Source organism: Sebastes umbrosus, chromosome 13, assembly GCF_015220745.1.
Source record: "Sebastes umbrosus isolate fSebUmb1 chromosome 13, fSebUmb1.pri, whole genome shotgun sequence".
Classification (NCBI taxonomy): domain Eukaryota; kingdom Metazoa; phylum Chordata; class Actinopteri; order Perciformes; family Sebastidae; genus Sebastes; species Sebastes umbrosus.
In genome coordinates this window covers 3,979,665-4,006,724 of record NC_051281.1, presented here as the reverse complement: position 1 = coordinate 4,006,724, position 27,060 = coordinate 3,979,665, and the positions used below count along the sequence as shown (strand labels likewise).

Below are 27,060 nucleotides of genomic sequence, written 5' to 3'. Positions count from 1 at the left end.
AACTTCCTCCAGGTGTTCCTGAGATACCGCGTTCCTGAGAATGGCACGGACGTGAGGTCGCAGTGACCTTGACCTTTAACCACCAAAATCTTTGCCTTCGTGAATGGTACGGATGTATGTACATATGGATGGACGGACCGAAAACACAATGCCTTCAGCCACGGCAGTTGCCGGTGCGAAGGCATAAATAGAAGTCCAATGCGGCAGATGACATGAGCAGATGATCATACAGGTTTTGGTAAAATTAAGACCCAGACTGTCTGATGTAAACCATTTCGGTGAGCTCACCTTTGGTTTTATCTCCAAATACACGGTTGGCTTGTTTTACAATCTTTCTTATCATATAGGCTACACAATCGAGGTTCTCGACCCATGAGACTTTGTTATAGCAATGTTTTCATGTCACTTTGGTGAGTACAAAAAAATATTATAACAGATATAAATTGTAAGTTTGCAACAAATCAGAATTATTCTTTAATCATACTGCAGGGTGTAAATTAGTGAACGAAAACAGTGGGAAATACAACTAAGAAAGTCAGACATTAAAGTGAAACACTCAGGAAACCTACAGAAGAAGAAGTCAAAGAAGAAGAAGTCTGAGTGGTACCTGAACGCCTCTGCTGGTAAACTGCTGAACTTTGATCCACATGAACTGACGGAGGTTGCTGATGAAACCAGAGGTGCCTATAAGGAACATATAGATAAGAAACGGCAAACAACTTCATGCTCACATTCACTCTGAACCACACAGGAAGTAGCTTATATCCTACGACATAAACATCTCTTATTTTGTACACACACACACTCAGTCCTCTATATATATGAACACACACCTGCTCCTCCTCCCTGTAGGAACTTGAGCAGCGTGTAGATGGAGACTGTGGCAATCAGCGAAGTCCAGCTGCCTCCTGCAGAGAGCTCATTCACTGCACACAAACACAAACACACAAAACATTTTCCTTTTCGTCTTGACCAGCATAAACTTCAACTCAGTAGACTCAGGTACTCCAATTTAAACCAGTGCTACGTCATTTCTTGGTGCATATTGATAATTTGGATATTAAAGGTTAAATCAAACACATTTTCTGATAACTGAGACCTCTGATCTTGTTCAACTTCCTCACAGCAAAAAAACAATCAGCCAAACACACACTAGTGGTGGAAAGTAACTCAGTACATTTACTCACAGCACAGTTTTGAGGTGAGAGTATTTCCATTTTCTGCTACTTTATACTTATAAATTATTGTACTTTTTACACCACTACATTTATTTGATTATTTTACTGATTTAGAATAATAACACAAAGTATAAACAACAAATAAATTATAATATATAAGGTTAAGATGAGACTTAATTGATGTAAATATGTATTTTCTATTTATAATATAAATTTATAATATATATTGTTTATTCTTCTTTATTTTTATTTGATATATATATATGTATATATATATATATTAATTACGTTATATACTGCTGGGTAGCTTATATATAGCTTATATATATGTATATATAAGCTATATATAAACTACATAAGCTACCCAGCAGTATATAACGTAATTGAAATTTACTCCACCTTTACCAGCTGCAACATTAAAATGATGTACACATTAATGTCTGAATAATCATAATCCAATAATAAAATATACATTGATTTCATTGTGCATAAGGAGTACCTTTGCTTTGGTACTTTAATTATCTTTTGATGCTAGTATAAGTATAACGTTGTTGTTTTTTACTTGTAATTATAGTATGCAGAGTATTTCTACACTATGGTACTGCTACTTTTACTTAAAATATCTGAGTACATCTCCCACCACTGACACACACAGAGTCATGAACACATTCACGTACACTCCCCCTCTCTGCCACACAGACACATTCTCATTCACATTCATTACCATTTAGTACAAGTGCTGGGAATCAGGATGAAATGAAAAAACAGATAGAGATGAGGAGGAGGAGGAAGAGGAAGAAGAGGAGGAGGAGAAGAAAAAGTGAAGATCCAGACAGAGAGATAGACACGGTGAGAAAAGAAGGCAGAAAATCAGATAAAAAGATGGAGAGAAGTGAATAAAGAAATGTGTGTATTCTACGTTCTTTAACCTTCTAGTGTGTGTTTTCAGTGGGGGGTATTTTCAACTCTTTGGCATCGGGTCCTGGAGTTGGAGGGTGGGAGGCGGGGTCGGACCCAGGGACAAAACGTCCGTTGTACCGGTGTGTTAACTCCACGAAAAAGGCCGCTAATGCCGGCTAAGCATGACTGGCAGGAGGGGTGACCTCCCAGAAAACCCTCTGCACACACACACACACACATACACACCAACAACTCCCCCCCACCCCTCATCCTCCTCCTCTCTGAAACCTCCTCCAGGCCTTCCTCATCTCACAAAGCAGCGCTCGGCTTCATTCTCGCAGCGCTGGCTTATACTTTCATGTTGCTCCAAAAGCCAAATGGGCAGTTTTCTAAAGAGGGAAAGTAGCTGAAGACCAACTGAATGCTGACTTCCTCTGAAGTGGAGACTTCTGGGTTGTTGCCTTGTGGTGGATGCAGTCCTGTTTACAAAACAGGGTACAAAAGACTTTGGCAAATGATGACACCCCCTGAAAAAAATGAAGGCTGCTTCCTCCTTCAAACCAATAAGATCTCATTCCTCAGCAGCTGAACTACCAGCACAAACTATGTTTTAGTTAACGGTGATGTACGTTTACATTACCGAATCCATTTACTAACTGTGTGAAGCCATATTTTTTAAACACTTGTTACTGTGTTTTATGGATCTGTTCCGTTGTTGTTGGGTTTTGAGCATTAATCGGCATTAAGTGAAAGATTAATGGTCACTATTTTTAGCATTTCCTGTTGCAAGTGTTATGAATTTGTCTCTGAGTAATGCAAAAATGACAGATGCTTTTTGACTTAAGTCAGTTCTGTTTGGTTGCTCGACAGACCGCAAATCAGGTAAAGATTAGCCTGGTTCCAGACATCTGAATCACCATCCAAATCTCTAAAAATAAAAAATGAAGTGAAACAAAAATGCCAATTCAGTGCAGGCTAAGCAAAAGAATACTTGCATCCTAATTTTTTTCTGGCAACCACAATAACAGTTCCATTAGAGGAGAGCTGTCGTTACCCAAAGTGACTGCTTTGTATGTTTTATTCGGGCCTGAACCCGGAGCCGGACCCGGTCCCGGGTTGCTGCGGCAAGGCCTCAGCCTTGGTACATGGGGCACCCGCTCTACCGGTTGAGCTACGGGGGCGCCCTAGACCAGCCTATTTTTTATCAGAATCCTGTACCTGGTTATCATGGTCAGACTAATCGTTATCCACCTTGAAATTGGAGTTTAAACTTCCTTGTCATCCTTTACTGTCAATGTTCAAATCTGCTTTGCATCAAGATGCAAGAGGCTGCAAATGATAAACAGGTGCACAGGGTGTGCTCTCAAAATAATACTCAAAATAACATTTTAAAAAATCCTAAATCATTGTTGAATTAAGTAGAGGCAAACTGGTGAAATGTTATCAATGAAAACACAATCAACCCTGGATGTACAATAGACAAACGTTCTTTGAGTTCTAGTCCAACTTCTGCCGCTTTAACAATATGACGACCTCACAATCCAGAGGGTACGAACACACTAAAGACACTACATACATACTTGGACACAATCAATGGAGGACATGAGGTAAGGAGGAAGACCACACTTCAAGAACTTGAGCACACTGCCATCTACAGTTTGGACGTTAAAATGCAGCAAATGGGTCTGACAACTGTTTCAGTTTAGAGTTCTGTTCCTGGAAAGAGTGCATATTAAAGTGTTTCAGTTTTTGTATCACCAACACATGTTTTAAACTCATTTAGTGAACTAAGATTCCTCTGTTTTTAGGTGCTTACCAATGTTCTTGGAGTAAACAGGCACCAGCACATTAACCAGTCGCTCTGCTGCCAGCAGGCCCACACACAGCAGCACGAGTCCCTGCAGCGCTGGAGTGCCTTTGGGCCAGACGTACGGCAGTAACAGTCTCACCTTCCTCCTAAAGCCTCGCCACACAGACGGCAAGGAAGAAGAGGAGGAAGGGGAGGAAGGGTTTTGGATCTGGATGGAGAGAGAGAACGTCAAACTTCTGACTTTACTCTCATAATATCACAACTTTTTTCTCGTAAAGTTATGACTTTATTCTCTGAATATTACCACTTTTTTTCTTGAAATAGTAAGACTTTATTCTCATTAAATTAAAACTTTTTTCTCATAGTATTATGACTTTATTCTCAATTTTTTTGTTCCCTCAATGTGGCCCTAATACTGTCGTACATAACAAATAGTTGTTTGCTGCTATAAAAATCAAAACATACAGTTGACTGTGAAAAAGGTGTTTGTTGTAAAATTAAACTTTCAATAGACTTTTTAAGAAATCCCATGAATTAACTCACCTCAACATTTATGACTTCTCTTTTTCCTCCTCTTCCTCTCTTCACAGTGTCGTCTGCCATCTGATTCACCTCCGGATTACTGTGGTGTACAACTCATTCCTTCAGCAGCACAACTACTATAAGAACAGGATTAACACCAACTATTTCATTAACTGGAGCTGTATTAGTGCCTGAGAGTCTGAACCTGCTGTGATGCTTTCTAAAGCAGAGTGACTGCACACACACATTTCTGTTGTGTTTTGAGCTTTCAGGTTAAAGTAGCTGCGGTCAGCATTTTGTTTTGAGCTGTGAGCACGGCAGTGTGTGTGTGTGTGTGTGTGTGTGTGTGTGTGAGAGAGAAAGAGAGAGAGAGAGAGAGAGAGAGAGAGAGAGAGAGAGGGTGTGACAAGGTTATTACAAAAAAAAAAACTAAGATGAATGTAGGATGGTGAGTATGGAGGATGGAACCTGCCAAAATAATAATAAAAAAAATAAAATAAATGAAAATGAATAAATATGTCATTAAAAGTAGAAAAAATAATATCAAAATGTGACATAAATTGATATTAGTCTTTGTATTAATTCCCTTATTGATTTACTCTTGTTTAATATTCATTTATTTATTTATGTATTTTTTTTAAATTAATTAATTATTTATTTATTGATTGATTTATGCATGATTTTCCTTTAATATTTCACCCCTTATTTCCCCAAACTTATTTATTTCTTTTCATTATACATTTTCTTTACACATTTCTTTTTACATTTCATGAGGTGAGAGAACTGTTGTAAACTATAAGATTGGAAAAAATAAAGCTCAAATATATAAACATGTAAAACTGTATTTCTATATTTCATATTAACTTCCTGCAGCTGTAGAATTAACAGTTCTGTAGTCCTGTCTGATCAAAACGAACAAAATCAGTCTGATCCTAAATTGTTGCAAAAAAAATGGTATTAAATATAATTATTCTGATCATTAGTTAAAGTTTTTAAATGCCGTTGAATGCATACCTCTCAGTGTTGCCTCACCTTTATAGCTTGCCGGGCACCTGAAATAATGCACACACACTTTTGACTTCTTTTAAAGGGTTTGTTATAATCTACTAAACTCTTGACTTTAAACAGCTAGAGGCTTAGTTGCAGCATTAAAATGCTCAGAACATGTGAATGTATTTAGCTTTTCCATAATCTTGCTGAACTCAGTCAAATGGCTAAAAGTTATATAAAGATAAACTTCAGGATCCTGTCTGGTCGTACAGTATGATTCACATGGTTTATTCTGAAGATAATTAATCAATCAATCAATAAATCAATTAATAATTACAAAAAGTAAAGAAGTGTTTTCACCCAGTGCTAATGTTGAATCTTGTGACATTTCTAAAATGTTATGGCACCACCCAGTGGGAACAGAGAAAACCCTCCACAAAGAGACAGCAAGAGGAAAAGCTACAAACAAGCAGGTTGTTTATTAGTAAAGAGTAACAAACCAGCAGGTTGGATGGAGTAAGAAGAGGCAGCCTATACAGAAGAGAGCTGCTTCACACAGCAACATGAAGCCATCAGCATAACGAAGCTCAGCATGAACACTATCAGGATACAGCACAGGCAACAGGGGGGCAGAGAGGAGCCACCATGGTGCTACGCGGCTCACCAAGCAGATGCATTATGGGACTGAATTGACACTGGGATGGGTGATCTGAAGTTTAACTCTGTGGAGAAGAAGATCTGAAAACATCTGATTAGAGGGTTTAACAATACAGCAGTGTCCGTACGTCTACTCCACTACATCTGAGGCAAATATTGTACTTTTTACTCCACTGCATTTACGTGATAAAACTTTAGTTTCTAATTACTTTGCAGATTCAGATAAGACTTTATTGATCCACGGGGGTACCCAGAAGTATATAAAGTAATTAAAATGAGCTCCATCTTTATCAGCTGTAGCATAAAAGTGATGTGCACAACAATGCATCAATTATCATAATCAAATAATATGATTTCAGAATATGGGCCATTCTGCATGATAAGTACTTTTACTCTCGGTACTTTAAACTTGTAACCGAGTAACCAAGCTGCTAAACTGTTTTGTTGTGATCAGATTTAGTTTTTTGATGCGTTTTGGGTTAATTTGCATATATGTGTATTTCAATATAATTCACCTAATCAAAACAAATGGAAAAACAGGTGTCAGTTAGTTCTAAATTTAGTCTTAAAATGCATCTAGAAGCTCACTATAGACTCAGAAATAAAGATTTGTTAACTTCTAAGTATTCCCTAACCTTAAAAATGATTTCATGTTCAGACATCCAACAGATCAGCTCTGTTCTTCAGAGAGTTAAACCAAATCAAACCTGGTTAAGAGAACAACTGAAGCAAACCGGAGGGTGAAGCTGTACTGGCTTTAGACACAACTTTACATTCTGTACACTATTACTGCATTTATCATCTTTTTATACAGTGTTTCTATTGCCAGTTTAAATGCAGATGGGCAGACTGGGAATTAAAAAAAGTGGTGCTGCAGATGAACGTCTCTACAGGAAACTATTAACAGTTATAACAAGACAGAAAAACAGACCTCAGTAGTAGAGTTGCTTATTAGGAGTTTTGAAGGCTGGGTTGTACTTCATGAAGACCCTGAGAGCTATAAAAGACTAGAATACAGAGAACAGATTTCACTTTTCCAGTTGAAATGTAAACAAAGAGTAAATGAAGGGCTCTTTAAAAGATAAAGAAACCAGCAGGGACGGACCTGCAGCCCGTTGAGGGGCATCCAACTGCAACTGAATCTTGCTTTTCAGCCTCATATTCGAGCTTTATCTTTTATAAACAATATACATTTGTTTACTTCAGGCATTTTAGGATTCAATCAATTGTTAGCTAGTTTAAAGAACTGTTGTTTTATCGTACAATAAATGCACGTAAGGCAGTGAGAGTATTCCATTCAAGAGAAACAACTCTGAATTTCCCAGCTGATAGGTCGCTGATGTTGCAATGTATGGAGGCCCAAAGTGTCCAATATTAAATAAATAAATATGACATTATAGAATATGTATTGTATGAGTAATACAAAATTTAACATAACCACAAAGTTGTGAAATAATCCTGCTTCTTTTCACAATAACAGAGCTTATTATCACATTTTTATTTGATTCCAAGAGACAGTTTTATTTCATAACACCACTTTTTAATCGCAAAGATTTTTATCTGTCAATCAAGTCACAGTTATAACAATAGTTTCAAAAACTGAATGGATTATTTCACAATTTAATGGTTCAATTACAGAATTTGTCTGTATTTATTTATATCATTTGTTTGACTTATTTATCTAACATTGAATATTTTGAGTCTCTGTAAAAAGATGAAATACAACAACTGTTATTCTGCTGAGTGCCAACTAATATTGATTATGCTTTTTTAATGAGTGGACGGATTATTTCAGCACTAATGTTGTCAACAGCATTGAGCAACATCAGCTTGTTAGTTGATACAGTTAGCAATTGACTGGAAGTATTTTTCGTATTTTATTTTAACCATTTAACACAAAGCTGTTCTGTATATTAGGAGGAGATAAATAAAACATGTTTAAAGTAATGCTGTGTTGTTTACAGCAGACATGCTTGATGATAAGATAACCCTGCAGGATAGAGGCTGAAGCTGAGACTCTCCTGATCCAGAGTCCCTGCTGAGAAGATGCAACTGAGATGAAACTCTGCTGTTTCACTGGTACCTGAATAGATCTCATTACAGCTGCACTGATAAACACAAACTACTACACTTGCAGATTTGCATATAGGGCTGGGTATCGTTTAAAAAAATTACGATTCCAGTACCAATACCAGTACCGTTAAGCCACTCACACATGATCAGCGGTAAAATCGCTCTGTCTTAGCCATCCCATTGTTTTCCCATTGCGGTGCCGCTCGACGAGGCAGAAGCGCTACCATTGGCCTGGTGCACCGCTTGAGATTGCCACAGAGCGCTGTGCTCAAAGTCCAAATGATTTCAACTTTGACCTTAGTTGCCGCTGACCTTTCAAAGCGCAATCACAGAGATTAACAGCTGCAACAGTTGTTGTTAATTAGAAACAGTGAATGTCGTTCCTTGCACACATTTTGATGGCATATTTCATCCGCGCTGCGCTTTGACTCTGCAAGGCTCTGTGCCCTAGACCTCGAAGTGAGCGAAGAGCAAATTACATATCATGTGAAGGCAGCTTTAAATACCGATACCGCTAAACTACTTCATTTGATACCGTTTTTTGTACGTCACCCGATACCCATCATGTGATTGGAAGTATTCAGTTAAATGCGTAAAATGACACCACCACTTCATTTATTTTTTACCAGGCACCACAGGCGTCTAGTATAGCCATACTTTTCCAACGTTTTGGTGGCATCTCGTCCCGCTGAACCGCCAACTTCGTAAAATACACAGCGCTCAACTTCACCACACCTGTAGAGACTGTATGGGTTCTATCTGCTGCGGTAGTGGGCCTATCACACGTTGCAATAAATCAAAGAATGCTTGTGGTGATTGGCTGCGAGCAAAACCATACAAATAGACATTCTTTTTTTGATCTGGAGACAAAAAAAGATTGAATACAGGTATCGTTTGACTGGTGAAATTTCGGCATTACTTGGTCAACCCAGTCACATGGGAAGGCGTATAAATAGCACGACATTACACGGAAAAGTTGCGTGTTTGTTGGACTCATCCACCTCCCGACCCGCCAGTCCGTCATAAACGGTCTTCCTCACTTTTTATCTTCCGTCACTAGCTCTGATCGTAGCATATTTACTTGGAGGGCTTACATAGTGGTCAGTACAGACTACTCGGTGTACAAATGACGAATCAAACACAAGAAAGGCGTTCTTATTGCACGCTAAATGCATCATGCATTATCGTGGCATTCAAACGCCTTTTCCTGCGAACAGGCTGGCTTAGTACTGGATTATTTCGGTACCGATACCCAGCCCTAGATTTGCACGGATGTACTCGACACCAAAGGTGAAAGTTGCTCTACAGAACAGCGGCGTGCTTACATTTGCACCATTCTGCATCCCCGGCCGCATGAAAATAAATGCTTACTATTGTAGTACACTAAATGCTTGCAGGGGGGGAGGAGGGGGTGGGGATGCAAAATGGTCAGAAGGGAGCATTGTGAAAGCGCAAAGCGTTTGGTGAAAGCAGAGGACAGCACTTGTGATGGCAGAACACATTCTACACTTCTTTTTTTTTTTTTACATTCATCAGTAGAAACAAGACAGCAAAATGGACTCTTCTGTCTAAATCCAACCGATTCAGCAGCCACATGAACTATTTTACAAGACAAATGAACGGGAGCCAAACAGTATGGTCGGTTACTTACCACAGCGGCTGGTAGACGAATGTACAAACAGAGAAGTTTCAGGGTGGAGTTCGTTTCCCACTTTAACACCAAATGTTTTTTTTTTGTTCAAGAAACAGACAGACTTCTAACCTGATTTCTAAACCATCCCTGGTGAACTTACATGCAGGTTTTCCCTGATTATTCTACTTATTTTGTAAACTACTTAAGCATTTTTTTGGACAGAGTATTTGTAAACAGTGATACGAACAAATTGTCCTCTAGAAAGGGTTTCAGTCTCCACGGTGTCTTCTCTGTGTTCCTGTCAGGTCCAGTAGTCCTCCGTTTGCTCTGCGAGGCTAGGCTCAGTGATTTTTTGTTTTGCTACCAGCTACAACCGCACATTTTAACCCAGTTCATTGTAGTTCATGACAGTTCAGTCCAGTATAGATCAGTCAGTGTAAACTCCAGCAGTTCTCCACAACACTATTCACAACGTAAACTCTGTCGCTGCTCAGTCCAGCAGCTCCTCAACTCCACTCAGCGCAGACCAGACTGCTCCAGGTCGCCATTGCAAACATGATTTATCACTCCAAACCTCAGTCCTGAAATAAATAAACATTCAATAAATTAAAGGTATATCATCATAGCGAGGGTTCAGCGCTGTTGCATCCAATCCAAGAAGCGTTCCATGTTGGCGGTTTTAAATCGCAGCTACAGTTGTTAATGTACAGGTTATCCAGAAATCCTCCGTGGTGACAAGAAGAGTTAAATATCCCTTTTAAAAAGGTCCATTTTCTTTTTGCTTTCTGTCATTTAGGAGATACTTTTTTAATATATTTCCTGTGTGGAGAGGCTTTCCCACCAGTGATTTGGACAAGCAAGAAGAATTTATAATGTGTTCAGTTAGTGGGGACAGTTAGTGGACCTTTCCCTCCTCAACAAATCACCACACATTCAAGAACATCCATGCTATCGAGTGACCTGCCCGCTTGTTACACCCAAATTTCATTCATGAAGTTTTCCACAACATCTTGATGGCTCTGCTGCACATTGTTCCTCAAAAAGACTGTCCCTAATTAACAGTCTACTTTGTTAGTGAAGCTATACTGTGTGAGACAGGCTTCAAGCAATATACAAACCCGGTCTAACGGGAAGGTGTATAAATACCATGGCATTACGCGGACATTACGCGTGTCGTGAGTATGCCTTTTAGCCTTTTTGCGTGTCATTTGTACGCCACGCAAACGTACGCAGTTAGGTTCAGGCAAGAAAAACACTTAGTTAGGGTAAGTCATGGTTGCACTCGGTACAGGATAAATGCCGTACAGATGACATGCAGAAATCAAGAAAGACGTACTTATTGCACGCTAAACGCCTTGCACGTTATCGTGGCATTCATACACCTTTTTCTGCGAACGTGTGTGCACGAATGTGCAGGATCAGTCCCCTGATTCTAGCAATCCTGGGTTATTGAGCAAGACACTGACCCAGGATAGGAACAGCAACTAAACCAACATTTTCTAACCTCCTCTGATACATCTACTAGTTATGATCCGACAGATTCCCTTTGAGACTGTTTAGACTCGTTAAATCCTTCATGAGAGTTTCTAATTCAAATCAGACTAGATGACTACAAATACATCGTTAGCAGTTTTGTCACAGTGCATTGCCATTTTAGCTACTGATATCACAGGTCAGGCAAAATATCACTGTCAGAAACTCAGTAAAGCTTTTTTAATATGTTCAGTTATATTAGTCAAAGCATGTTAGCTTAGCACGGGTGGTGAGATGCTTCTCAGTGATTATTATTCTGCCGGCCAGTTGGCTAGTGAGGCCGATCCCTGCAGGACCCTGAGCAACAGCACCAACAGACTTCTGCAGATCCAACTGAAAGAGACGAGATAAGATTAGCTCTTGCCTCCCGTATATCATCATCATCTGTCCCTGGAAAAATAAACACTAGAAATATAAAGTAATATGTTGCCGTTATTCCTGCTCACAGTGGGTTTTCTAAATGCTCTTTTTCTCAACTTTTGAGGTAATTTCTTTGGGTTATTATGGGGTGTTCTAGGCAGTTTATGGGACCCGCTTCATATGCAATGGTTGAATGAAGTGTTAGTCGTAATTAAGTATCGTACAGCCATACATGTCAATTATTTCTTCTGCTTATAAGTTTGGTCTAGTGGCAACAGAGTGGTCCTAAAGCAAGAAGTAAATCTCGCACCACAGGAAGGATTCAGGCACCTTTCCCACTCACACATTAATAAATACTAAAGATAATTAAATGCTTAAAGTATATTGTAATGTTATCGTGGGTGCCCTGGTGGTCACAGGTGGATAGTTATGGAGTGTTGGAACACTCGGAGCTGCTCTCCGTCACAGTGTGTTGCCCATGCTGCTGCTCACCAGCCCTTTGATATTAGTGACGGGCCGGACGTCATGCAGCTGTCTCCTTCTGTCAATGAATGTGGCCAACCGCGTCGTGTCCAGGGGCGTCTTGGAGTACTCCCCGCCGTGTGCGCCCCCGCGGACCACCCACGGGTGCTGCAGACAGGAAGTAGCGCTCGGCCTCTTCCTGGGATCCTGCTGCAGCGCCGAGGACACAAAATCCCTCGCCGCCTGGCTCACGTCGCGGAAGTAGTCGTCCGGGAAGCAGAAGTCCAGGCGGCAGATGTTGACGCAGGTTTCCTCCGGCGATTCGTCGAGAAACGGGGAGACGCCGCTGAGCATCACGTAGGCTAGCACACCGACGCTCCACACGTCGGTCGCGACAGAGACCGGCGTCCCACGGATGAGCTCGGGTGCAGCGAACTCTGGGTTTCCGAGCAGGAGGTGGACGTACCGGCGTTGGGCGGACAGCTGGACGGCGTCGCCGAGGTCGATGAGCTTAATGCCCGGGGTGGGAGAGTGGAGGTCCACCATGATGTTCTCAGGCTACAGGAGAGAGACACAGATTCAGAATCAGATGGAAGCTAATAATTTTATATTAATAATACATATGACTCTTTAAAAAAGACTTCTTTTTGCAACCAGAGGAGTCGCCTTTAAGTTTAAGTCTTCACTTGTCAGACCTGGAGGTTGCCCACTGGTCCATTGATAAGACAAGTCAGACTTTTAGCACACACATACACATACTGTATGTTTCTCACCTTCAGATCCAGGTGTGCCACTCTGCAGGTATGAAGGTGCTGCAGGGCCTCGAGTGTCTCTCTGATGAAGAACGCCACCTTCTCCTCCATCAGCTCATCGTGGGCGACGAGGTAATCGAGCAAACGACCGTCCTCCAGCCTGACACACACACACACACACACACGCACACACACACACACACACACATTAAAGTAATATTTACATAAAACTTAGATCATGTCATCTTCCTAGCCGGCCATCTGTATTATAAGATCTGATCAGCTTTCTGTAATAGAAGCGGTAAAAGGCAGCTGTTATAGCCTCCTGGCAGGTTCACTAAGACAAAACAGAAATGTTCTCCAGAGCTAATGTATTTACATTTGAAACTCTAGGAACTCCAGGCTTGATATGATGATTTCATGAGTCTGATTGGCATGTGATCCAGTTTTTTATGATTTCAACTTGCTGGCACACTTCAAAAAGTTATGCAGCTGTGCTAAATATAATGTCTAATGTCTAAGAGTTGAACCGTGCCGAGCTCCAACTCGAGTGTGTTGGAGAAGAGAGGAGAGATGAACGCTGAAGACTTACTGCTCCAGGATCAGCATCAGCGAGGCGGGAGACTCGTATATGTCCAACAGCGCCACCAGCTGGTGATGCTGCACATGTCGGAGGACATCGGCCTCATGAGCCACCTGCTCCTTCTTCTGCATCTTCTTACTCACAAACTTCACCGCAACCTGAACAGAATAAAAAATGACATGTGACATCACACTGAAAGACGAGACAACAAAACTCACTGCAAACTGAAATATGCAACTTCACCGTGAAAAAATACAGATATGTTGTCATTTGGAAGAAATGTATTCTTCGCTCCAAAGTGAAACACAAACACAGTCTTCACTTAAATGATCTCAAAATATACTATGAATGAACATTAATACTTTGGTAATAAAATAAACCTCACTGCAAATTCAAATAAAAATGTGCTATAATCTTAAAACACAAAAATAGATCAAATTGCAACCTAAATTTGAACTTAGAATACATTAAAAATAAATTTGATTGTAACCTAAAATATATAAAAACAAAATAACATTTATTTTTTCAAATAACAGAAATAGACTCACTCAAAACACTTAAACACTTACCTGCAACTGAACAGTGAAAAGCAATATACACTTTATGACAGCACCAGTTTAGACAATACAAGTCAGTCTGTCCAGGATGTCCTACCTCTTTCTTTGTAGTCTTGTTGAGACATTTTCTCACCACTGAAAATCGTCCTCTGGTGAAATAAACAAAAGAAACAAGAGGCTGAAGTAAAAAAACAAAACAACTTTCAACAGAGATAAGATATTATTTTGAAAGTCAGGGTTTTGCGACGGTTTACCTTCCAATCTCACAGATCTCAGAGAAGGTCGACTCAAAGTTTTCTTTCCACTGGATTCCTGTTCCATCGTAGCCAGAGTCTGGACAGAGAAAGAGCAGGAGATTAGAGGATTAAACATTTTCATTTTCAACACCACATGAGCTTTTCTCTTGTACAATAATGCAAAACCCAATGAAAAAAATCCCATTGGCTTTTTGTTGAGGGAACCAAAGCGATGCTAACTTCCTGGTTGGCCTAAAAAAACACACGTCATCCCTGCAGCACTCAATGCACAAATATGAGATTAATATCTATCATTCACTCCCAGAAAGAAAGCAGAAATATTAGCATGATTTCCAAAAATGTTGAACTATTCCTTTGAAGATGTTTTTGTGCCTACATTATGAAACTGTGTGTGTGTGTGTGTGTGTGTGCGTGTGCGTGTGCGTGTGCGTGTGTGTGTGTGTGTGCAGACTTACTGCCGCTGGGCAGTGTGACCATGTTGGAGGGTTCGGACGGCGGGCCGAGCCCCCAGCGGTTGGAGGCTCTCACTCTGAACTGATAATGACCTCCGGGGATCAGTGTGTCGATCTGAACGCACTCCTCTCTGCTGCTGGCCACCTGTTGCCATAGCAACGAGTCTGAGGAGGAGAGAGAGGAGGGAGGGTTTAACCGCTCTGCATAATTCAAAAAGCAAAATATCCACACGGTCCCCCCCAACACACACACACACACACACCTTCCTGTCTGTACTCCACCGTGTAGCTGCTGACAGCACAGTGAGCGGATGAAGCCGGAGGCGGCCAGTGGATCATCACCGACGTGCTGCTGGCCTCCTGGGCCACCGGTCTCCCCGGGGCTGCTGGGATACCTGCAGGAGATACATACACACAGTCAGCAAACCACCAAATCCTGCTCTACCATTACACCTTGTTAACAGTCTAGTGCTGACCGGGGTTACTGTTTTATAAAGGTGAAACACTCCTTTTGATCAAAGCCTGTCACCTTGCACTTTAATGGAGGCGGAGGAGGAGGCAGAGCCGTGGTCGTTAACAGCAACGCAGGTGTAGATGCCGGTGTCCTGAGGCATCAGATTACAGATCTTCAACAAGATGTCACCTGTATCCCTGGAGAGGAGGAGGAGGAGACAAGAAATAGTAGGAGGAAGAGGAAGAAGATGATGGGAAGAAAGCAGGGATGCAGGAATGTCAGACAGTGCAGGAATTAGAGCGACTAAGGAAACTTCACAAGCACTTGCCGTTACCTGATGTCTATGGTGAAGCGGTTGTTGCTGGTCACCGGGTTCTGGTCGGGGCCCTTCAGGGTGACGGAGGGTTTGGGTCGTCCACAGACTTTACAGCAGAGGACCACGGTCTCCCCGAACGCACACACCACGTCTGACAGAGGGACGAGGAACTCTGGAGCCACTGCACGCAGGAAACACATCACAAAATAAACTCAGATTAATAGTTATAGTTTTAAAGAAATGTACTTTATGTACCATAATATATTGAATATACCGTCTAAAATGTGTCTGTGGAGGGGGTTGGCAAACACACGGTGGCCCTCTGGTTTGTGATTTTATTCTTTCCCATCATGTCACAGCAGTAAACAGCAGTGATTTAATTTGTACACAACCTCCCCCAACCTTCACTTTGTGGTGGTATTTAGACACAACAGATAACCAGCCAAGTCAGGCCTAATTCTTACACGGGGTCCTCACACTGAGCTGTGTTCTGGCACTAGATGGATTGAATGTTATCTTGCTTTTGGCTTATATGGCTGCCAGATTTGGCTAGTTATTGGGGATGTGGACTTGGGCCCAGTTAGCAGCCCAGCTTTGGGAATCAGACCAGAGTATTCAGGCTGATTCTGGTGTCTGGTATAATTCATCAAGCAGATATGCTGCCAACCCAATTTAAGTTTGGTGGTCAGCCCAGAAGCCCAGAGGCAAGTGGGAAAAAAAAAAAAATTCTGATCCAGATTGTTTTCTCTTCTGTGTTTATTTCTTAAGAACAGGTGGGAAAAAAGGGTTTTAAGATGACCTGCATATGCGTCTCTTACCTTCCTGGATGAAGTTTGGGTTGAGAAGCTGAAAAACAGATCAAAGTTAAAGTTTATGTGAGGCTAAGTTTAACACATAATAAACATAAAAACAGTAACTGCACTATTTTCTATAATATTTGAAAACATTACAGTACTATAGTTCATGTTTTCTGTCTAAAACACTTTTATCCTCTGCCAGTTCCCACTTTTTTAGATGTTTCTGAAGACAAAATAATCTGGTTTTGTAACTCAGTGCAAGTCGTTTCGACAAAAACAAATGTGTGTGCGTACCTCCATGCCTGTTTTTGGGTCAAGGTCATCATCACAGTCGGACTCATCTGACGTGTGAACGTCCTGGTGGAGAATGAAGGAGGAGGAGGAAGAGGAGGAAAGTAGAAGATGGGAGATAAATTGTGAACAAAGGAAGCAAAGAACAAGGGAATAACGGGAGAGGGAATAAGGAGAGATGAAACTCAAAGGGAAGGAAGCAGACGAGGAGAAAAGAGCAGAGGAGAACAAGAGAAAGGGGAGGAGAGGGAGGAAAAAAAGCAAAGAAGAAGAAAATTCACGAGGAAAAAATATTAGAGGAAGAAGAAATAAGATAAAAAAGGGAAGTGAGGAGGATGAAGAGAATATGAGGTGTATGTTAGTTCATCACTCCGTGGCTAAAGAGAGGAAATCAGGAAAAACATTTTAGATAAACTGGAAGGAACTTCTCTGTTCTCTGATACTCACCTGAGAGCTGTTGTGGTTTCAGACTTTTTCTGGTACTTAGCTTTATACGTCACTGCTTCCTCATCCTCTCTATTTTCCTTTCCTTTTTAAGGAAGAATGGCGTTCCCTACCCTTTATCAAGGAGCAAATCACTACTAGATGCTGGCTCCAAGAAAATTCCCAACTCATATCTAGAAAAACGAAGTCATTGAAGCTCTTCCAAAGGAGATTTGGTATATAAGCAATTTTAAATTTGAAAATAAGAATCATAATAATAATGTTCCATAACAAAGATATTAAGGCCGAAAGGTGTCTCACCCCACAGTCAGATGGGTCAGCTGTGGTGCCTTTTTTTATTCATTAAATTACAAATAATTCAACGAGATAAACCCAAATGATTGACTTCTAAACGTTGAAGTCACAGACACTACATACAGTTTTCTTACAGTCTAGTATCTTTATCTAAATGTTTCTGTTGCACTCAGCAGCAGGCAGGATCCATGCTCTCATTTAGTACATTTATTTTGTTGTAAACAAAAGGAACAGATATTAAACCCAGAGATGCATCCAAGCTTGAAAGGATAATAGTGCTGTAAATCTGACTGGTCTCCATTATCGGAGCTTGTCCCGGTCTTTAACATTCACAGTTGCTCATAGTTTAGACCTCAGCATACCTTAATAAACACCATTTACTGCCATTTATGTAGAAACCCTTTTAGGGTGGATAGTTGCAAGAAGCAGAAGTAATTCATGTGTTCATGTGTACATTCAAAAGATAGGGAAATCAAAAGGAAGTGATACAGTTAAACAAAGGTTGTGCATTTAGATGCATGAATCATTGCACGTATTAAACCTTGTACTGTAAATCACCCACGTCTGTGGAAAAGAGAGATCCTTCATGTAAAAAAAATGCAGATGAACATAAAGTTGGGGTCTGCTTTCGTGCAGTATTTTTACTGACATCATGAAGATCATGATGCTATATACACACACAAAACACTTTTTGGGGGAGCTCCATAATGTTAGTCCACTACAGAAAACACTGGTTAGCACAGCAGAGTAAAAACAAAATTCAAACTTAAATCAATAATCAGTGAATTCTACCTCTACCCATGCACAGGGAGGGAGAAATAAATCACAACGCAAAAACACACAAAAAGAAATCAGACTTTATTTTCAATCAGTGCATTTGAGGGTTTGGGGTAAAACAAAAGGATTAAAATAAAACTTGCAGTGTTCTTCTTTAATGGTTCTCAACCGTCAACCTGTCGAGATTTTAAAATGCCATTTTTATTTACGTTTAATTTATTTTTTTTTACCCGTGTTTAAACTGTTCCCACCATCTTAAATCTTAGGGCCTGTTCACACCAGCATTTATAACATGGCATCTTGGCATCGTTGTGATTGGTGGATTTGCTCACAGGTAAGTCAATCCACACAGAGCTTTCGTATAGTTTCTTTGTGAACTTTAAAGCAAAACTCTGTAGACCAATTCCTACCCTTCTTGATTTTGCTGATCATAAAGCTTGTACTGGCTAGCTTTGGCAGGTTATTGTGCATATTAACAGTGAGGTAGTATGTTATCAGTTAGTTTGCCGCCCACAGCAGCAGTCTTCACTAATGCTGCATTCACATGTAATCAGTTAGACGGACATCACCTTCTGGACGGCACGGGAAGTACAAACAAACAGTCCGACAGAATGTCTGGACGGCGAAACGAAACACACATGACGATATGTGCTGCTATGGTGATGGAATAAAACATATTAAATAAAATTATTGTGTGTCTACTATTTTTTACGTAATTATTCTAGTAATGCATGTAGCTATGCTAATTCTATTGCAAACTTAAACAACCTCCTCTTATGTGAGGGAGCTACGTCGTAACCGCTTGTAAATTCCGTCGCTGTGGGCGGCAAAAAGTTAAAATATTTTTACTTTCGACAGCAATGCCGTCTACCATTGCCGGTATTCTCTGCCGGCCTCACCGAATTCGTCCACTAAAGTTGTATCCGGTTTTCCGTATACCGTCTGCCTGATTCCATGTGAATGCAGCATAAGTCACCAAACTTCCAGGACCAACTATTTTGCGACGACTTACTGTACAAATTAATTTTGTTATGCCACTTTTTGGTCTGGCCAGGCACTTAAGCTACAGTACACATAGCAGAAGAAATAAATATAAATAAATATTGGTAATATTGTATACAACGGTGGCTAATTCATTTAAGTTATGCCTAATACTTAAGTCGTGGTTTAGTTGGCCGATCGCAGCGCTTTTGCCCATCCATAAATAAATAAATAAATGTATCCTACTGAACCAGCACGGTCAATAAAAGTGTGAATTGATGTCTGCTGCAGGTTGAGAACCATCGCTGGAAACAAATAGAAACACAGCAACGACTGTGGGTTTGCACACACACACGTGCGCGCACACACACACACACACACACGGGTTAAGAAGAAAAATAAAAACCAAGTGGGGCAGGTGAGGGGGTTTGGGCACACACATATGACATCAGCAGCGTGCGCCGTCGGCCTGCTTTACTCACTTTGCCCTTCGCCCTGGTGGCGGGGGAGGCGAGCGGCGGAGGGGGCGTGGTTTCTTTAGGCTTACGGAGGAGGCCGTTCTCCTGACCTCTGACCCCCACCGCGCAGATGTCCTTGGCGGCTTCAGCGCGCTTCCTGGCGCGCAGTGTGTTCCACGACAGAGACTTCCTGTACGGTACAGGAACGAGAAACGTCAAGCAGCCAATCAGAGACAAGCTCAGCGGAGTCCAGCTTAGCCTGGCTGCAGAGGCAACATGGCTGTCAGGTCAAGACCTCCTCAGAAACCTTCTGGAGCTGCCATGTGGTTGCCTAACAGACATATGGAAGCCCTTTTCTGCCAGTAAGTGTTAAACTTCCTCATGATTGCTGTATAAGAAAATTACTCAGACAATTAGGGATGTCACGAGAACTTCGGTACTAAGTCGACAGGTACTGCTGGTACCGGGGGAACAGAGCCCAAGACTAGCGGCGTTGCATCGTCCCGTGGATGATAGAAAATTTCCCTGATTATGCTACATTGTGAAAAACAAGTCTGTGTTCAAATCAGCAGAATGAGAGCTAGTAACATTAGCTGTTAGCAGCCGGTGGGCAGCACAGTTCTGCTTGTCTAACGGAGCTAACAGCTAACATAGGTTGCTTTTAGTTACATTATGATGTGTTCAAGCTCTATTCAGTAAAAATAAGCATTGGAGCGAAGGTAGATTATAACATTATCATGATGTGTTCAAATGTAATCAAGTAAAATGTTGTTTTTGGCGAGAAACTTTAGGCGGATTACCAGGGATTGATAATAAATTTGCAAAAGACAGTATGCATACTGTAATAAAGGAGTAAATGTTGAGGTAAACGAGATTTATCGTTTTATTTTTGTTTTTGACTGTGGTATCGAATTGGGTATCGGTAATCATGGAATTTCACGGGTATTGCTATCAACTACTAAATTTCTGGTATTGTGACATACCTACTGACTTTCGACTATTCACATAACTATGAGATACTGTAAATGAGAAGCGTTTTCATAAATAGAGATAAAACTAAAAAACTAAAAAAATAACTTTTTTGAAAAAATATTAATGAAAGGTTCATTGTATATTGTGTTCGTCACTCTCTGGCCTCCATAGATTCCTCAATCTAAATGTTTGTGTGTTGTAGCAGAGGGTCCTGACGGGGTCGCTGTTGCCCTAAAGCTGCAGCCAGACTCTTCTGGTCCATTAAGAGACAGGAGAGGACGGACAGAGGGACAGAAAGACACTGGTCTGACTTTATTGAGACAGAGATAAAGTAAGGCTGGAGGAGAGAGCGACAGAGAGAAACAGTAACATACTGTACCTTCCTCTAACACAACCACAGACAAACACTGGTAACTGTTATGAAGACCTGCAGGATATCACACCTGCAGCTCAACACGCTCGTGTCTCCTGTAGACTCACGATTAACTCATGTTCATTTATGTTAATTTACTCTTGAACGAGGAGCAGATAATGTATGGAAGAATCCTCCATAGTTCGTTCAAAATGCATTTCACTGTCTCAATAATACTTTTTCTAAGTGTCATGTCATATTAACCACTTCTTTGCCACTCTTGTCAGGTCAGATAAACTTGGAAGCAGTTTTTTTTCCAGAGTCCCTGCTCACATAATTCCTCTCAATTCATAAACATAAAGCAGTTATTAGTGATTAATACTCACTTTTAAAAAACATGAAAAATGTTCCTTTCTTTTGCAAAATTGACATTAAACCAAAACAGACCTGTTCTCACCTTTTTGTTTTTTTAAATTGAATTTATATTTAAAGTTTGTAACTTCTGTGGAGTGTCAAACCGTTGTGGTTAGTAAAAACTGAAACGAAAAAGGTCAAAAGAAATGTCACTACAATAACAACAAATACAAAAAGCTGAAATTAAACATACAGGGAAAAGGTGCAGACAGTAATTGTATACCTGTTGCTCTAGTGAAAGAACCTTCAGTGCTGTAACACTTTATACACTTGTACATTTGTAATAAATAAAACCCTGTTTTATCTTTTCACTTTCAGTCTAATTTCCTGAAAAAGATCCTCTATAGAAATAACATAAACTTAAAATATAACCTCAGTACATGTTCCCCCTAAGCCAGGGGTCAGCAACCTTTACTATCAAAAGAGACATTTAAGGCAAAAAAAAAAATCTGTCTGGAGCCGCAAAACATTGTGATGAAGGAAACAATGTTTATAATCTAAGTATTTAGTATATAAGTCTAATGCAGTGAGGGCCCAAGTGTAAACGTACTACGGAGTATTAGGGCCACATTGAGGGGAAAAACATTTCCAGAATAAAGTCATAATATTACAAGAAAAAAGTAGTAACATTACGAGAATAAAGTCATAACTTAAGAAGAAACAGTCGTAATATCACGAGAATAAAGTTATACCCTTATGAGAAAAAATTAAAATAACACGTAAAATTACTACTTTATATTATGACTTTATTCTCATAATACTACAACTTTTTTCTCGTAAACCTATGACTTTATTCTTGAAATCTCAGATTTATTTTTTTCCTCAATGTGGCCCTAACACTCCGTCGTACCGTCGTACCGTCGTACCGTCGTACCGTCGTACCGTAGACCTACAACAATGATAAATAAAAATGAAAATGTAAACAAAAAACAGTTATTCATTTCCATTTTTATAAATCCACAGGGAGCCACTGGAGAGGAGCTGAAGAGCTGCAGGTTGCTGACCCCTGTCCTAAGCCAGCCCCTTTAGTCACTTCACTCCTAAATGTGTCTCTCCATCAGTGCACACAGAAGCAGGCAGACCGCTCAGTTTAACGTTTGCTGTTGTAGTTTATTTACAAATATTAAAAACTACAATCATCTTCAGCCTAACGCAGAACAAAACAACTTCACCTTCACGTCGCTTTGCTAACTCATGCTCAAGTCCAAAAGGTTTATTTTACATATTTAAAATACATTTAAAATCATTAGTTGTTAGACTACCAACAGTACAATGCTGACCGTTGCCATTAAACGCAACATATTGCACAGCCTGACTTCATTCATATTTTTTCTCATCTTAAATAGTGCAAAAGGGATTTTTCTTCTTTTTTTTTTTTTTTAAACAGGAATGTTCTAGAGAGCCTCAGTCGAAAAAAAAACAAAATTAACTTTGTACAGTGAACTGCCGACATAATGAACAAAATCAACATGGAGGAGGAAACAAAATCCAACTTTGTCCGTGAAATAAAATAATAATTAACAAGGCAGAAAAACAACAACAACAACAAGAGGAATAAACACAAACTCGTGTATAGATTGCCACAGACAACAAAATAAATCTTCTCCACTGCGGAGAACGGGGCTGAGTCCACCTGAATGCCCCAGGGGAGGTTTTTTTCTTTTCAAAAAACAGTAAAAAGAAAAAAAATATACCAAAAACATAAGAAAAAGCAGGGTGTTAGGAACTGAAATAAGAGTCCGGTTTTAGCTCCACATGAGTGTCAATAGTTTTCTCTCTCTCTGGTTTCCAGAGTCATCTACAAGTTACAAGATTTTCTATCCAGTCTATTTCTGTGGGATAAATCCTCAGTACTCGTTTACATGGAACATTATCAGTGTGTGTGTGTGTGTTTTAGTTCGGTTGCCTGAAATCCGTTTTCATGTAGTTGCCACAGAGCTGTCAATGGCTCAGAAATGAAACTGTCACTGCAGCAGCTTGACGGACAGTAAGAGACCAGTTCTGTACATTTTACCTCCGAAGAGCAACACCAAGACAAAGTCAGGAGTTAAAATACAAAAACAAAAAGTCTCCTGTGAGGTCCAAGAGTTCGTTCTTAAAGGGAGGAGGAGGAGGAGGAGGAGGAGGAAGAGGAGGAGGAGGGGTAAAGTATAGGAGGGAGGGAGGAACTGGGGATGGGAGCAAAAAAAAAAAAAAAAAGACAAGAGTTTGTCACCTCAAATCTCTCATCCAATCCGAGTGCTTGGTTCGAAGCCCAACCAGAAGTGCGTCTGTCTGCAGGTAAAGAAGTGCTGGGTGGGGTTGGGGGGGGACTTACTTGATGTTGTTGGCATCGGCCACGGCCGCCGGGAAGGAGGACGTAGAAGAAGAGTCTTTTAAGGGCTTTGTGAGCGGGCCCAAGATTTTTCCCGGCACCCAGCCCTCCGCCGCCGGCGACTGGCTGTTGGCCGGCCGGTAAACAAGGTACATGTTCTGCTGATTGGTGGCCAGGATCTGGACCGTCTCGCCCTGGCTGACGCAGATCTCGTTCTCTTTGAGCGCCGAGTAGTCCTGAGAGACCAACATGGTAGAGGAGACGCCGTTACAGCCGCCTTCGATGTCCTGAGGAGCAGAGGAGAGGATGGCGAAGAGAAGAGAGGGGGGGGAGGGAACACAAAAAGGAGACCAAAGAAAAGAAATGACGGACGAAGAGAGGAATGAGGACAATTTGAGGACAAAGGTTAAGGTGAGTCTATGTGGGTTGGATGACAGTCCTGCTGGCTGTGACGCCATTACAGCTGATCCAAACCTGAGGAGGAACAGAGGGAGGTCAGGGCCGAGGAAGAGGAAGAGGAAGAGGAGGAGGAGGGAGAACAATGACAATCAGAGCATCAGCATAGAAGCACATACGAACTATCTGCAGAGTTAGTGGCGCAGCTTTTAAAGGTTATTTTACTACAGGATATATCCTTTAAAGGTCCCATATTGTAAAAAGTGAGATTTTCATGTCTTTTATATTATAAAGCAGGTTTAAGTTATATATAAATACTGTGAAAGTATCGAAGTGCTCAATATACAGAGAAATACAAACAGCCCGTATTCAGAAATTGTGCGTTTGAAACAAGCTGTTAGGATTTCTGTCCATTTGTGATGTCACTAATCTACAATATTTAGACCATTTCACAGTTTTAAACGTAAACATTCTAAATGTGTCGCGGTTTATTTCATGTTGTAGTGTATGTGAATGACATCAGCTGACAGGATGTTAACATGGACCCAAGCTGTTGCTTAGCAACGCAATTCCGTTGAAATGCACTAAAACGGAGCGTTTCAGACAGAGCGTAAATACAGGTATATTCAGACAGACAGTATGAGAAAAATAATGTGTTTTTTTAACATTAAAGTATGTAAACATGTTCTAGTAGAAACCCAAAATACAGGCATAAACCTGAAAATGAGCACGATATGGGACCTTTAAGAATGTAGTCTTTGTTCCATTTTAGTTGACTTTAACTTATAGAAAACTGTAAAAGTGTTGCTCTAAGGAACATTTCTCCCTTGACGAGGGGTCAAGAGCTTGGCAGGCTGTGAATCACAGAGTGAGCAGAGCTGTCCAGCCTCCTGCAGACAGCAACATGTTTTCAGTCAAAGTAGGCCAGGAGGATAACAGCTTGGTACAGTACGTGTGTGTATGTGTATATATATATATATATATATATATATATATAAACCCACACAGTGTGCTGCTACACCTGCAGTAGCCCAGATTTTAACCTTGGCTTTTAGGGAACAGGAAGCTGAACAGACAGCATGAAGGGTGAAAAGTGTGCTCCGTGTCCTAGTTCACCAGCTGGCGGCTGCAGTCTACGCTTAATGGCCATGTCTAGACTATACAACCGCAAAATGAAGAGGAGCTGTGTGTGTATGCAAAACTGCTGAGAAATTATGAAACATCCCAGCCAACAAGCCAGTTCCCCTCCCATCACGTGTGTGCAGGCTGTTAGCAGGAACTCACCCTGGAGTCGAAACACGTCGAGCCGCCGTTGGATGTGGACACCTTCATCTGGGTCCTCCCTCGCTCCGTCTCCTTGTCGCTGAGGCCGACCGCCGAGGACGGGCGGCTGTGAGACGTCATGGCGGGCCGGTTCCCCGACGACGAGCGGGTTCTGGTCAGCGAGGAGCTGCTGCCGGCTCCGCCCTTCTCCTTCTGGTACTCGATGGGAGACTGGAGAGCTACAGTCACACACAGATGGAACATTTTATATTCCTCTCTAGTGGCGTCATTTCAGGTCTGCTGACTCTCCAGATGTTTTGTTGTTTTCCCTCCTCTGGACGTGAATGAGAGTTTTGGATCCTATGTGTTATTAAGGTGCAAGTTTTTGCACGTTTTAGCCCATTACACACACTTTACATTACTGCTGACCTGTTCTCAAAGAATGCAGTGTTATTGTTGATTTAAACGTACTTATGGGAAGCCATTGTTTTATTCTTTCCAGCACTCCATGAAAATATACTTGCAGAGACTTAAAACTTCATTTTCTAAAAGCATTCAAGTGCAATCAGAAAAACACAACATACACAAACTCAGCTAATGATCTAAGTCACAACCAAATGAAAAAAATTACCATAGTGTAAAAAAAAAGGTGAGATTTCATGTCTTTTATATTATAAAGCAGGTTTAAGTGCTTTATAAATACTGTTAAACTATCAAAACGCTCAATATATGGAGAAATACACAAGCCCATATGCAGAAATTGTGCGTTTGAAACAAGCCGTTAGGATTTCTGTCCATTTGTGATGTCACAAATATACAATATATAGACCATTACAGGGTTTTAAACATAAACATTCTAAATGTGTCCCAGTTTATTTCCCGTTGCAGTGTATGTAAATAACATCAGCTGACAGGAAGTAAACATGGACCCAAACTGTTGCCTAGCAATGCAATTCCGTTGCAATGCACTAAAACGGAGCATTTCAGACAGAGGGTGAATACAGGTATATTCAGGCAGACAGTATGAGGTAAATAAAGGTTTTTTTTAACATTACAGCATGTAAACATGTTCTAGTAGAAACACAAAATACAAGTATGAACCTGAAAATCAGCACGATATGGGAGCTTTAACTTTAAGAAGCCCTGAGAGGCAAGGTTAAATCTTTATTTTTTTTAGGGCAATGTTAGCCAAAACCTCCTCCTCCGTACTGTAGGAGTAATATCCCGTACGTAGCAGATAAACTTTGCCTGCAAAAAAAAAAATTAAACTTGCCTCTCAGGGCTTCCGTACTTAACAGTTTCTTCAGACGTGGTTTTAAAATACCAGAACACTAAGCCAAGACTTGCAGAGACAGTGACAGTGTTTGACTGATCTGAGGGGAACATCATTATTTTACACTCTAGTTTGACCATTGGCGCGTCTGTTGTCTCTAGTTGGGGGTGAGAAATTACATCATGCTTCAGAGGAGAATATTTAATGTGCGTGTGAATGTGTTTTCTCACCAGACAGGAAGTTGCTCTGAGCATCCAGGACGCCCTGGATGTGTCGGACCCAGATCTGCTTGATGTCGACGTTGGCAGCCTGCAGGGTGAAACGCTCCGACGAGCCGCGACAATACAAGACGAACTTACAGGGATCGTTGTCCGCGCTTTCCTCCAGACCCAGGTAGGATATCTGGTGGAGGAGGGGAGGAGAGGGAAGGTGGTGACTGCTGTAATTTATATGTCGGAGTGTACGTGGCATTGCCCCGTAGTATTTTGGACGCAGTGTCCTAGGTTATGTCATAGATCTTTCAGATTTTTCTGGGATCAAATGGA

The 27,060-nt window shown here is 40.9% G+C and overlaps 3 protein-coding genes across 6 annotated transcripts in view; all 3 read right to left on the bottom strand.

Moving 5' to 3' along the window:
• Nucleotides 1-4,491, bottom strand: part of abcb6b (ATP-binding cassette, sub-family B (MDR/TAP), member 6b) — a 29,795-nt gene extending 25,304 nt beyond the window's left edge. The window contains exons 1-4 of the mRNA XM_037790104.1: nucleotides 4,432-4,491; nucleotides 3,895-4,096; nucleotides 834-926; nucleotides 608-684 (exon numbers count right to left, since the gene is read on the bottom strand). Coding sequence (XP_037646032.1) covers nucleotides 608-684; nucleotides 834-926; nucleotides 3,895-4,096; nucleotides 4,432-4,491 — 432 coding nt within the window. The remainder of the gene's footprint in view (nucleotides 1-607; nucleotides 685-833; nucleotides 927-3,894; nucleotides 4,097-4,431) is intronic.
• Nucleotides 1-27,060, bottom strand: part of LOC119499822 (trace amine-associated receptor 13c-like) — a 978,627-nt gene that overhangs the window by 268,609 nt on the left and 682,958 nt on the right. The gene's annotated exons all lie outside the window — the stretch shown is intronic.
• kalrna (kalirin RhoGEF kinase a) overlaps nucleotides 5,851-27,060 on the bottom strand; it is a 160,995-nt gene continuing 139,785 nt past the window's right edge. For all 4 annotated transcript variants that reach the window (XM_037788995.1, XM_037788997.1, XM_037788996.1 and 1 more), the window contains 15 exons: nucleotides 26,746-26,917; nucleotides 25,264-25,481; nucleotides 23,587-23,870; nucleotides 19,556-19,721; nucleotides 16,581-16,643; nucleotides 16,308-16,335; nucleotides 15,508-15,670; nucleotides 15,249-15,370; nucleotides 14,983-15,114; nucleotides 14,723-14,884; nucleotides 14,265-14,343; nucleotides 14,108-14,159; nucleotides 13,463-13,611; nucleotides 12,892-13,030; nucleotides 5,851-12,676 (listed from right to left, as the gene is read on the bottom strand). In XM_037788995.1, coding sequence (XP_037644923.1) covers nucleotides 12,119-12,676; nucleotides 12,892-13,030; nucleotides 13,463-13,611; nucleotides 14,108-14,159; nucleotides 14,265-14,343; nucleotides 14,723-14,884; nucleotides 14,983-15,114; nucleotides 15,249-15,370; nucleotides 15,508-15,670; nucleotides 16,308-16,335; nucleotides 16,581-16,643; nucleotides 19,556-19,721; nucleotides 23,587-23,870; nucleotides 25,264-25,481; nucleotides 26,746-26,917 — 2,487 coding nt within the window. In that variant the 3' untranslated portion in view covers nucleotides 5,851-12,118. The remainder of the gene's footprint in view (nucleotides 12,677-12,891; nucleotides 13,031-13,462; nucleotides 13,612-14,107; nucleotides 14,160-14,264; nucleotides 14,344-14,722; nucleotides 14,885-14,982; nucleotides 15,115-15,248; nucleotides 15,371-15,507; nucleotides 15,671-16,307; nucleotides 16,336-16,580; nucleotides 16,644-19,555; nucleotides 19,722-23,586; nucleotides 23,871-25,263; nucleotides 25,482-26,745; nucleotides 26,918-27,060) is intronic.